This window comes from Merops nubicus, unplaced genomic scaffold (genome assembly GCF_000691845.1).
Source record: "Merops nubicus isolate BGI_N331 unplaced genomic scaffold, ASM69184v1 scaffold8188, whole genome shotgun sequence".
Lineage (NCBI taxonomy): Eukaryota > Metazoa > Chordata > Aves > Coraciiformes > Meropidae > Merops > Merops nubicus.
The window spans coordinates 29,643-42,720 of NW_008623571.1; the positions used below are offsets into that span (position 1 = coordinate 29,643).

Below are 13,078 nucleotides of genomic sequence, written 5' to 3' on the forward strand. Positions count from 1 at the left end.
AATGAGTGGACTACCTTATGTATTTACAGACATCATGACCTACTTCACAATGCTTGTAGGGATTTATTTCCCATCTGTGACAGGTAGATGCAACTATTTTTCTTGAGTGAGGATGTGTACTTACAGCTGTGAAAAAAGATGGGGTTTTGTGTGTGTGTGAATGTTTACTGATGACACATGATATTGCCTGTTTGTGTGTCCAGACTTTATGTACCTGAAACTTCCTGGTGCTAGAGAGACACAGCCGGCAGCTGGTTATTTTAGGGGCTTATAGGACTTAAACAATGAATCAGTTTAAGTGCCATTTTCTACTTCTGGGAAGATAACAAAAACTTCATGTGTTACTAAATACTTATTCAAAATAAAATGCATACTGTTATAATAACTTAATCTTCAAATGTATGAGAGAACAGTTGAGTATTAAGATGATTGTTTCAGGTATTTAAGGCATGAGCTGCCCATGATTTGTTTAAATGTCCAGTATTTTTTGCAACTGCAACTAGCAAAGACTTATTTGTCAAGCTTAAAGGATAGATATGTGACCCAAGGAAAAATGCTCTACAACTTTGCACTGAAATAACCAGAGAGGTTTCTCTTCAAAAGTCCCTGCTCAAGCAATTGTAATATCAAGTAACAAAACAGAGCTCTGATAAGAAGGGGCAACAGTGTTTGCTAGTAGAATACTAGGCAAAGGTGTCCATTTTTTGTATTCTTGTTCCCCACTGTTCCCATTTTCCTACTTCAGACTCTTTTTATCAACATCTCATCCTGTCTGAGCCTGTGGTTAGGGTTTCATTGCATGGAGTTTGACAGAGCTTTTGCAGTGGAACCTCTTGACGTTGTCTCTGCACTTTCGCTGCCACTAGTGGTCAGGGCAGTTCTGGGAAAGATGGCAGGATTGGTCAGTTATTGTATGATTTTTCACTCCTGTTAAAGTGTGTGCTAGAAAATATTTTTGTCCTTTTTAGTTCCAAACGTGGATGTATACATGTGATTTTCTAACCGTTCTTGTACTTCCTGCTGCCTTCTTTTCTTTGTTTCTAAAATTATAGACTTGCTTGCAGATCTCATTATGCATACATAACCAGATAGTTTAGTCATAAGATGGATAACAGATAATTGGTCTGTTTGTAGAAAGGGCATTTAGTCACACTGGCTAAAATTGCTAAATCCCCATTAGTTTATTACATCCATCCCCAACACTTTACTACCCGTGTATATTTCCCTATTTTAAAAATTTTTGAAGGCATAGTTGAAAAATATTTTATCTGTCTAATAATAGAACTTTTTGGAATTTGTTCCGTCAGCAATAGGTGGCAGCACAAGTTTCTGAATAAAATGAAGGTGTAAATTGAGAATTTGTGCAGGATTGTAATATATTTCTCTAGCCTGCTCCATTGGTAGTGATGTTTTAAACTTGGCTTAAAGTTAAATGTTCCTATTAGTTATTTACATAGAATTAGTTTTAATTGTTTTTATGACATATAAATTTGGTTTCTTTAAGGTATTATGGCAGGTTCAAACAGATCTGGAGATCTTAAGGATGCTCAGAAATCTATTCCTACTGGAACAATTTTGGCTATTTCAACTACGTCTTTTATTTGTATCCTTTATGCTGTGACCTTTTCTAGTGTGCATTCTGTAGGTATAACAGTAAATTTTTCTTCAATGAGAACTCGTTAGAGTTGCCTGACTGTAAAATGAATTAAATCTAAATGGAAATGAAATATTAAATTTTGTCAAATATTACTATAAATATTAAAATATCTCAAATTTTATTCACCTATAACTATTTACACATATTCAATATTCTACTAGTGCTTCAAATTCCAAGATACAATTGATATTTTTATTTAAACGTTGTAGAGGTTTTTAGCATCATGCTTCAGCTGGCAAATTGCTGTGTTGTTCTACTCAGTGTAACAAGTGAAAATCTTAAAGTGAACTACCAGCAACAGAAATTGTTATTCCTTCAATACCTAGAAGACACTAATGTTTATTAATATGAGAAAATCTGTTCTGTTGCATGATGTAGGAACTGGCTGCTTTCAATACTTTGCAAACCAACTGCATCAAATGCCATCATAGAGAACATAACATGAGAAGTCATAGCAGGGAAGAATTGGGAGAAAAATAAAAAAAAATTCCACAAAACAGAACAAACAAAACTCCCCACTTAATTATCATAGACACTTTCATTTTACCCCTAGGTGGAAAATAGTGTGTTGTCTCTGTCTGTATATGATTATTTATAGAATAATCTTCCTTCAATCTCAGTAATAGATCTCTCCTGTATAGTGTTGTTTGGTGCCTGTATAGAAGGTGTGATATTAAGAGATAAGTAAGTTGTTTTCAACTTCTAATTTTATAGGGAGTATGTATGAACGTGGGTTACGTTAATAGGACTTACTTATGGCTCATCTGTGATATATTTTTCTTTTGCTCAGGTTAAAACTGGAGGGAAGGTTATCTGTTAAACTGAGGTGGCTGCAAAAGCTGGTCAGGTTATCAGGCTATATCCCTTCGAGAAGCAGAATCTAAGATAAAGATTTGAAGAGGAACTGTCCCTGATAAAATGTTCTTGGGAAAGAAAGCAGTAGTTAGTATTTGTGGAGCTGATGGGTGAGTGGTATTATCTTGGGAGAACTAATATTCTCCTGAGGAGCAAAGACAGAAAAATACTTCTGACACTTATATGACAAGGAAGAGCTTTTAAGAGACTGCAGTGCAGCATCAGGCCTATAATTTCCACTGGATGTATGACTTTCTTGTTTTAATAACACCAGTTGTAGATCAGGAACTTGCACCCATGTAGTTGCCTGAGGATATCTGAGGCACAATAGGAACCATGAAGTGAATAAATGTAGTGGAGATAAGCATGAACAGAATCTCCAGATTCTGATAAATTTCTCCTTAGCAGAACTTGAGGTGACAAAGATGAATCTATTAATAGATTTTGCATTTGTTTCCTTGCTGGTGTCTGCTTCTGTGTTCTGCTAAGGCCTAAGTTTGCTTTTGATGATAAAACTGTGGAGTTGGTGTATTGTTTGGAAGGTGATGGAGGTGATCCTCAGACAACTTATTTCAAAACTTGATCTATTGACTAGAAGGAAAACTGTAAGTTGAAAGCTGGGTTCTAGTCACGGCTAATACAAGAAGCAGCAGGGGATAATTTTTACTTTGAAACAGTGTTGCTGCATCGGTCAAAACCTCCGGTTTCATTTTCTTCAAAGTAAACTACAAACCAAATCAAGCTGATGCTTAAGAAATTATACATTAATTCTGAATTATAAATTAATGCAGAGTCAATATTTATAAACTCAATCTTTGAAAATAATATATCTGAAATTTACTGGGGGGAGTATGTGGAGTGTTGGAAGCTGTGAGTGCAAGTGATCCCTCCATATAGCAGAATGCATTGTAGCAAGAGTATTGAATCAACGTTCTTTTGTTAATACTGCTGCCAGTTTTTGTTTAGCTGAAATCCAGCATAACAGTAAAGTATATGGATTTTTGTCTGATTTAAAGACTTTTTTTAGGATGTCTTTAATTGTCATATCTGCCATGGGGGGAAAAAATAGGTTGTACATCGTCCAGTGTTTATCCTTCATCTTTCTAAGTTGTTCTTTCCCCTCATTTTAATTAACCACAGGGATTAGAATTCAAATTAAGAATGAATGTGCAGTTGTATAAATGTTGTCACAGAAGCATAGTAAGGGTTTTTGTCCTGTGTTTTTAAAGTGTATGGTTCTCCTTTTTTCATCTGCTCAAAGTAGTAGGTAGCCATACATTCAAGCTTGAGGCATATGCAACAATTTGAATGCTGGCTTATTACCTTAATCTCAGTACTGTTTCTTTACCTTCTTTAAGAGCAGGTCTGAAAGTAGATAGAGCACTTATTTTCTTAGTCTGTAGCCTTTTCTTTTTTTTTTCTCCTCTGGTGTTTATTTTGAAACACTGAAAATACTGGGGAGTGGGGGAATTATGCTATCAGCATAGTATTAAAATTTATTTTTGTCTGCTTACTATAGAAACATTAAGATGAACTATTTTAAAACAGAAAACATCAGTTTGAAGGGAGAAGAGGGGGAGAACCTTTTTGTACTTTATATTAGTTTATAGAAATATTGGGTAAAGTTAACTATCTAAAAATAAGGCAAGCAGTGGCATTGGATGGCACACTCAAGACTGCGATAAAAGAGACTGCAACTGGTTTCCATTCGCTTGTTTGCCATAGTCATTTAAAAACTGCATCAGGCAGCATTACAGAAGGCATGTGGATAACTTGAGGTGGTTGTCTAGTAGTTTTTCTATTTATTGTCCATATATCAGTGTCACACTAGTCAAAGGAAAGGCTAATACTTTGTTTTCCCAACCTCATGCTTATGCCCCAGGGCATACCTGTATTGCTTCTAGAACAGACTCCTGCAATCCAGTTCCTAGCAATCACAAGGATCTAAAGGATGTATATGTAAATACTTTTGCTATTGCTGTTAATTTGTGAAGTTTGCCAAGGTACCTAATAATTGCTGCATGTTTGCTTAGACTTGTAAAGAATTTTTTTTTTTAAAACAGCAGAATAAAGAGAAACATGTTGGTTGAGAAATTCTATGGTACTTACTGTGACATAGTGTTTGCTGTTGAAAAGTGCTGTTATCCAAAAAGATAGAAACGTGGGTATTGCAGCTATAGTAGAAGTTATCTTAATGGATGCTTACTGATATTTTTTTTCTTTTCCCCCTCCCTCCCCCCTTCCCTAAGGTTTGGAGAAGCAGTTAATGGAAATCTAGTGGTTGGTACACTGGCCTGGCCTTCTCCATGGGTTATTGTGATCGGGTCATTCTTTTCAACCTGTGGTGCTGGTCTCCAGAGCCTCACTGGTGCGCCCCGTCTGTTGCAGGCCATTGCAAGAGATGGCATTGTACCATTTATTCAAGTGAGATTTTTTTTTTTCTTCTTTACAGTAATTCAGGCATGGCTTATATTTTGACAAAAAAAAAAAAAGAGGCATTATTTCTGCTATTCCTCTAGAGCTGTGAGGAAAAGATTTGGAGCTCAGTTCTAACTGTGTACAATAATAGATCAAGCTGTTGTAGGGCAGAGTTTGAACTTGGATATGTCTGGGCAATGCAGTTTATTTTTATCCACATAAAAGTTAGTGGTTCAAAACTGGGAGTATAGGTCTTCTAGAAATAGAAATAAATGATCTAAGAAGCAATTAACAACTGACCTTCTTGACTCCAGGTTGTGTTTACTTGTAATTGCCAATTAGTTGATTTAATCTCACTGTGGAACTGCATGGTGCTTCTCATATTGTAGAGGCTCAAAGATGAATTCAAACATTAAGATTGTTCCAGCATCCTTGTGCATGTCTAAAGAATAAACTAATCAGTTCTAAGGAAATAAGGGAGGTGAAAAACAGGAGAAGGTGAGAGAAGATAACCTCTTGCTGGAAGATATTTACCACAATTGCAGGACTGCACCTGTAAAAACTAGACAACTAGACTTGAGTTAAAGATAAAATTCCAAAAGATGATAATGTCTAAAGAGCAAAGCTGTGATTTTTGTAGTGAAGGGGAAGGGAAATTTGCAGAATATGTGGGAATGGGAAAGCAAAGGAGAGGACCTCAGTGAAGAGAGGGAAGGAGTACACAGGGGAATGGGTTAGAGGAGATGGTTGGAATAGCTAAGAAGCAAAGCAAAATGGAAGAGATAATACTAGAGGCTTTGAGGGGGTGGGTTGTCTTTTATGTGTGTGTTGCTTGTTTGGGCTTTTCTAAAAGCAGATCATACTGCTGTTGCCAACTTTTTTTTTTTTCCTCAGACTTTAATTGCTTGATTCAGTTCCTCTGTTGCTGCTTTCCTGGTCTGTCTGCTAGTGCCTTGTCTCAGTAGGGCTATAACCTTGATATTTTCTCTTAGGTCCTTCTCTTCTCTTGGGCCAGAGGGGAGAATTGTCATTAGAGATGTACACTAGAAATACATTGCTGCTGGGAGCAGGAGCCAGAAGGGTTAGTGAATTAAGAAGTAAACAACTTTAAAATACAGCAGCTGCTGGTTCTGCAGCCTCTGTGCTGCCTTGAATGTTCTGCCAGCAGCACTTGCAGCAGTGCTGCTGCTAGCAGGAAATACAACTGCTGTGTCTCCAATTCTACTGGTTTGGGCTGCTCTGCCCCTACAGTATTGGCCACTTGTTCATTGAGAAGTTACATCCAACTTGGTTTAGGGGCATCTTTTCTACCAGAGGTGGAGAAAGATGATGAGGATGTGCAAGAACATGCTGCTTTATTTCACAGTTGAGAGCAGCGATGTGTTCCCTGACCTGTAAAACCCTGTATGTGTAACTGGAAGTATATACATTAATTATGCCCAGGTGGGAGCACAGAATCATCATGGAGTTTGCCTCGTGAATAGGACATGGTTGTAATTCAATAAATTGGATTTACTGGCTTGTATTGAGAGAGACAAGTGAAGAATTTCACTTTTGTCTGAAGAAAAAATGTGATACTTGGTGAGTGGGTGAGAATGTGATTGTCTTACCAGGGTTAGATTCGAAAGGAGTGGAAAATCAAAAGGAAGAAGTTTGTATGGTTTGGGACGTGCAGGAAAGGGAATCCAGGAGAAGCAGTATGTTTGAAGAGGGACTTTACAACATGCAAAACGATGTTTTTGGTAGGGCTCTGTACAGGATCATAGGCTTACCTAAATCCTCTTTAAAGATCAACACATACAGTAATAGGCATCAACTCAGTACTTACAAATATTAGACTTTTTATAGCCTACACATAAATCTCTGATGCATGTGGATTTTAAGTTACTTTATTTCAACAGCAATTTCAATAGTACTTCAATGCTATGTAGTCCTTGCTTATTTTAGTAAACATTTTTCATATTGGAAACGTGTGCTTTTTCAGCTTTGACTATTCGTAGTATAGATTGCTCCATTTTCCTTAACTAATGACTGTCTTTGGCTCCAGTTAGAGTTAGTTTGTGATCTGTGCCATATTCTATAACTGTATAATGAACAACTTTCCCTAATCTTACTATTTACTTGAATGAAACTAGGTATTTGGTCATGGAAAAGCAAATGGAGAACCAACCTGGGCTCTGCTCCTCACTGCTGGGATTTGTGAGATAGGAATTTTGATAGCCTCATTGGACAGTGTAGCACCAATTCTTTCAATGTAAGTATGAATGTGGTGTTTTATGTTCTTAAGCTAAATAGTATTTTGTTTTTAAATTAACAGGGCAATGATTTTTCTTTTTGAGATAATACACGCTAGACTTTGTTTTCTACAAAGTTATGTTCCTGTTTGATCCTGGAGATAATATGAAACAACAATGTTTTGGCTGGAACTAATTTCTCAGGACAAAAGCCTTTTCCCATGATAGATTTCTCAAACACTAGTAAAAATATACTTAGCTTCTAAAAACCTGGATTTTAAAATAAACTTCCGCTGTTTTAGCTCAAGTGTATTTGATAGAGACAGACAAAACAATTTAATGTTTTAGGATATAAGCCGAACTTTATTTTACTGACTTTGTGTTGTCAATTTTTCCTATGTGTTATGGGTTGACCCTGGTAGGAACATCAGCCCCACACCTCTGCTTTCTCACCCCCCACTCAGTGCAATGAGGGAGAGAATCAGAAGAGTAAAAGTGAAAAAAATGTATGAGTTGAGATAAAGACAGTTTAATGGGTAAGTCAGAAGCTCTGTGCATAAGCAGAGCAAAATAAGGACTTCCTTAGCTGTTGCTAGGCAGGTGCTCAGCCATCCCCAGGAAAGCTGGGCTTCACCGCCTGTGACTGCTGCTTGGGAAAACAAACACCAAGTCCAAATGTGCCCTCTTCTTCCCTCCTTTCCCTCAGCTCGTATTGCTGAGCATGATGTCACACGGTGTTGGACAGCCCTTTGGTCAGCTGTGGTCAGCTGTACCAGCTGTCTCCTCCTCAAGACTACCTGCTGGTGGGCCAGCAGGGAGAACAGAGGCAGTCTTCAGTGCTGCGTAAGCACCGCTCAGGAACAGCGGGAATGTCGGCGCGTTACCAGCGCCGGTGTGGTTCACATCCACAGTGTAGCCCCATATGAGTTACTATGAAGAAAATTATCTCTATCCCAGCCAAAACGAGTACACTATGATTGTCAGGTTTTTGCTACGTTTTCTCTGAAATCTGTTTGATGCTCTGTATTATGCTAAAATTAGTTTTGAAGCCTAATATTCTACAATTATTAATTTAATCTGTCTTGTGTTCTATCAGAAGCTGTGAACACAATGTGTGAGTTCCTACCCCTATAGTGGCTTCTGTTCAGTCTTTTAATGCAAATCTGCCTAGTTAATTTCCTAATGGAAAATAATTATTTTTTTCCTTAACAGGTTTTTCCTTATGTGCTATATGTTTGTAAATCTGGCTTGTGCAGTTCAGACGCTTTTGCGAACTCCCAACTGGAGACCTCGTTTCAAGTATTACCATTGGTAGGGAATATTCCTTCATTCAGAAGAGTTAAAACTGATTACACAGCATTAAATTGTTTTTTCTTGCAATCGTAAAATCTCCTTTCTAACAAATGAGTTACAAAATGATCCATGTATTATGTAGTCACTTGGTTTTGTGTGTTTGGAATATAGCTAATAATAGTTGTGATCACAAAAATGTGGCTAATGTAGAGTGCTTGGCAAGGGGCAATGGAATAACATTTAATGTTATATATAAGGCAAGAGATCTTCTGAATATGTGAGAATGAAGATTAAAAAAACATATGTTTGGGCTTTTATCTATATTTAAGGAGAACTGATAAAATGTTCAGCATTGTTGGTAAGATTTTTATTTTAGTTAAGGGGAAAAACAACAAGAAAAATACCACCACCAAACCATAAGTTGTACAGACAAAAAAATTTCATTTCATCATTTGGCTCTTTAGTTTTTACAATGTCACTCTTTGAATATTGCATTTCGGTAACTGAAGTAGACAAGTGGTTACTTGACAAAGTCAGTAAGGGTAAATTATACAAAAACTGTGGATATGTATTTTTGTTTATTTTTTTTAAGTGGCTTAAGAGAGTTCAAATATTTTAAACTAAGATTGGGAAACTTTTTTTTTTTCCACTGGATGTTAAAAATACGTATATTTAATTAGTAGCAATTCTGTTGAGACCTTTTAGTGCTGAAATGTCGTGAAGGTTAGAGCCTGTAGGGCATAAGTTGGCCTGATTCTAGTATGTAAGAGTTGCTTATTATTTTTATTTTTAAAGACATCAGTGAAAATGAAATGTCATAGGTTTAACTCTGAAAAAAACTTTTTGAATATGCTCAGTAGGGACTTAGTAGTTTGGCATCTCTACCTCCAAATACCTCAGTGCCTCCCAGTCGATTGCTGCAAACACCTAGTAGTATTTGCAACATCAAGAGGGAAAATAAGGGAGTGCTGTCGTTTTGTGTATGGTTGTTTAGGGTTTTTTTTTCCTTACCCCTGAATAATCTGATTGTATAAGTGTAGCAGGAGGTACAAAGTGGCTTAGAAGCTAAGGTAGGTGTGTGAGATGGAGAGTAGCAAGAAGTACTGGATGGCCCATGGTGACAAAGAAAAAGCAAAGGATTGTGAGATGGCAGCAGCAGAGTTTGTAACAATATGGCAACAATTCTTTTTCTATATTTTTCTCAGAGAGATGAAACAACTGACTCACTGTGTGCCTGTGTAACCTGCCAAAGCAAGTGTCGGAATGCTTGGCTGGAATTGGGACAGGAGTTTTATTTTTTGAAATAAAGTAGATTCTTAGGTTGGCTAAGTCAAGCATGAAAGAGCAGCTGCTGTTCTTTTAGACAAACTATGTTTACACTGATATCCTCAGAGCAGATAGAAGTAATTTCTTTAGTTGAAAAGTGAATGCATTTGGACTTGTTACTCATATAGTACTAAAGAATCAAGCTAAAGGTACCAAAAAAAAGCTGGGTCTGCCAACATTCTTTATCAATACAGTGAAAGTCAATTCTAATTTGAAATCATGTGAAAAGAAATCTGGGGTGTTGTATCTGACTAAGATAATTCACAAAACTGTCCAGTTCTGAGCAGACTTATATCTAACTAGAATAATAGTTGGGCAAACGAGAGCCAAACATTGCCTTTGCAGCTTTTTCTGCTCACAACCCTTCTTTCTTTGTGGCTTTTGAAAGATTGTTTTCGGTGCTCTTGCCTAAGAGACAGGCCGCAACAGGAAAGGGTGATTGATAAGTCATATTTAATTTAAATGAATCTACTATTTTTGCTGGAGGTAACATAATGTTTAATTTTGAGTGTGTTTTTTTTTTTTTTTTGCTTAAATTAAAATAAACAGTGATAGCAATGTGATTTGAAAATGAGCTTACTTGGAGGTACTGATAGTTTCACAGCTGACAAATGTAGTAAATCTATTGTTATATCTAGTTCAATTATGTCACAAGTTTACAGAAATAATTTTGTTTGTTTGTTTAAACTGGGAAAATGTATTTTTATTTATATAGTAGATAGAAAATGGCCTTTGAAGAAAGGCCCTTCTGGAAGTTAAATAGGAAACTGACCTTGTAGAATATTTGCATGCCTATTTTAAAAAATGGAAAAAAATGGTTTCTTTTAGGACTCTTTCATTCCTGGGGATGAGTTTATGTCTTGCCTTGATGTTCATTTGCTCTTGGTACTATGCTTTGATTGCCATGCTAATCGCAGGATGTATATACAAATACATAGAATATAGAGGGTAAGACCATATATCTTATTTATTCTATATTTAATATCTTTAATATGGAGCAAAAAGCACTTCTGTATAAAACAGATACAAATGAAGTAAGAGATTTAACAGTATTCCTTAGCAGTGACAGGATCTTTCCTTGTTTCAAGGGTTGTAAATTTTCAGGTTCTAATTTCTCAAATCACTCTAATTTCCAACCTTCTTGACAGACAGAACTAATCAAAATAACCAATAAAGCTGGGAAAATTTAATTTGGGCAAAGATTATGACATAAAGTTTTGGTACTTCAGGGACATCACCTTATAATATCATGCAGCAACTATTACAAAACTGTTGCCTTTATTATTAACTTGCACTAAAGTCCCAAAGCTCTACTCTTTTGTGTGGATTTTAGCACTTATTAGAATGAATCATGCTGAACACTCCAGAACACTTAAAATTATTTTCTGAAGGCCTAGGTGATCTTTAAGTTGCAACATACTTTTCATCATATGCATCTGACAAGGGACACATAGAGAGCCACATTTATAAGATCTGCTGTGCAAGCAGGAGGCTTCAGGAGCATGCTGAAAAAAGCCCAAGTAAACAAACAAAAAAAACACAACAAAAAAAACCAAACCCCAACAACAACAAAAAAGACCCAAAAGAACCCAACAAACAGCAAAACCTACAAACGTTGGTATGTAGCCAGCACATCTACCCTGTAGAAAGAGATTCTCTTTTGAAGAAACTTAATTTCTTTTTTCCACACTTGTAAAAGTGCAAGGACTGATTTAGCAGTGGGGAGAAACTCACCCTGGTATGTTCTAAGAACTGTTATCTGGAGAAAACCTCAGGTTTTATTTTTAATTTTTGGATAACTAAGTGAAGGAAACTTATACAATTGTGTGGTTTATAAGGTTACCTTTTAATTGCCACATTGTTCTTTAATAGCTTTTATATTCAGTTTGGCTTATTTTATCTAAATCTAAGAAAGCAAGCTAGAGGTAACAAAGTTCATGGAGAATTCATGAACAGAATTAAAGGGAAAGGAAGGCAGATGGACACCTTACTGTAGTAGAATTCCCACAAAGGAAAATCTATTAGCCTAACAGTTATTTGATTGGTCACCTAGCATCTATCATTGCTTTGAATTGGGAGAAAGAGGAGTGGAAAATGTAGGGAGATTGAAAGTGCTCAGAAGGGCAAATAGAGCTTTAGCCTTATCTGGGAGAGAAGCTGGGAATGAGAGGAAGGGGAGAAATCACTAGTGGTGTCGAGGGGAAGATAAAACACGCTAACCTGTACTATGTCAAGTTTTACTTGTTTTATTCTGCTGCTTAAAAATAATTAATTTTAAGTAACCTTCACTGATTCTAGTACTTAAAAGCAACTTAAATAGTTCTCATGAGTATAAAAAAGCTTTTGAAGAATGAACAAAATAGACCATAATAAATATTAATAAATAGTTCTCTTGAAGGGACCTGAGACTGCTTCACATAAGCAGTAATAGATATAAAAAAAGAACCATTTTTTGCATGAATGCATGAAAAGGCCCTTATAGATTTAAATCACTAATGAAGATTAACCAAGATGAAGTAATGTTCTTCATTTATATAAAAAAATGGTACCCTGTTAACTGAATTTCTTTCACATCCTGAAGAGCTGAAAAAGAATGGGGGGATGGAATCCGAGGACTGTCTCTGAATGCAGCTCGCTATGCTTTGCTTCGTGTCGAGGATGGTCCTCCTCACACCAAGAACTGGAGGTGAGTCCTATGCCTTCCAATGTCACATAATTCTTGAAATATATAAATCTGTTGGGAATAGAGCTGATAAAGATAATGGCTGAAGTGAAATTCACCATTAAAATGATGTTTTATCTTGGGCATGGCAATGTTGTCATTGCAATAGTGTTATTTTACCATAAATAAATGCAACTTATGGTCAGCTTGTGATGAACTTTACTGGGAATATGGGCAAAATAACTCAAACTTAAGTTCATGTGATGTTGACTTAATTTTCCAAAGTGCAGAAAAATTTTAATGTTTGGTTATTTATAGAGTTTAGATTCAGAGGAGCAATTATCATTGAGTCCCACTGTCTCTACAGAAGAAATTATCAGTTTCCATAAATGTCTGGGTTTTTTGCTTCTATGTATGTTCCCTCTGAAATACATTGCATAAGTATACAGAGGATCCATTAGTTTAAATTCATTTTATGTGGTGGTATTTTTTTATACAGCTTCGTTTAATAACAGTGCTTTCTAAATTGCAGACATATAGTCACAGAATCACAGAATGTTAGGGCTTGGAAGGGACCTCCAGAGATCGAGTCCAACCTCCCTACTGGAGCAGGACCATCTAGTCTGGGGCAGG

General features: G+C 36.4%; 1 protein-coding gene across 1 annotated transcript in view; it reads left to right on the forward strand.

Moving 5' to 3' along the window:
• LOC103777554 (solute carrier family 12 member 7-like) overlaps window positions 1-12,473 on the forward strand; it is a 29,442-nt gene extending 16,969 nt beyond the window's left edge. Inside the window, 8 exon segments of the mRNA XM_008945112.1 lie at window positions 1-83; window positions 1,505-1,603; window positions 2,284-2,341; window positions 4,762-4,936; window positions 7,066-7,184; window positions 8,377-8,475; window positions 10,612-10,731; window positions 12,365-12,473. The exon segment at window positions 1-83 is cut by the window's left edge and continues 29 nt beyond it. Of these exon segments, the coding sequence (XP_008943360.1) occupies window positions 1-83; window positions 1,505-1,603; window positions 2,284-2,341; window positions 4,762-4,936; window positions 7,066-7,184; window positions 8,377-8,475; window positions 10,612-10,731; window positions 12,365-12,473 (862 nt within the window).
• The last annotated feature ends 605 nt before the right edge of the window (window positions 12,474-13,078 follow it).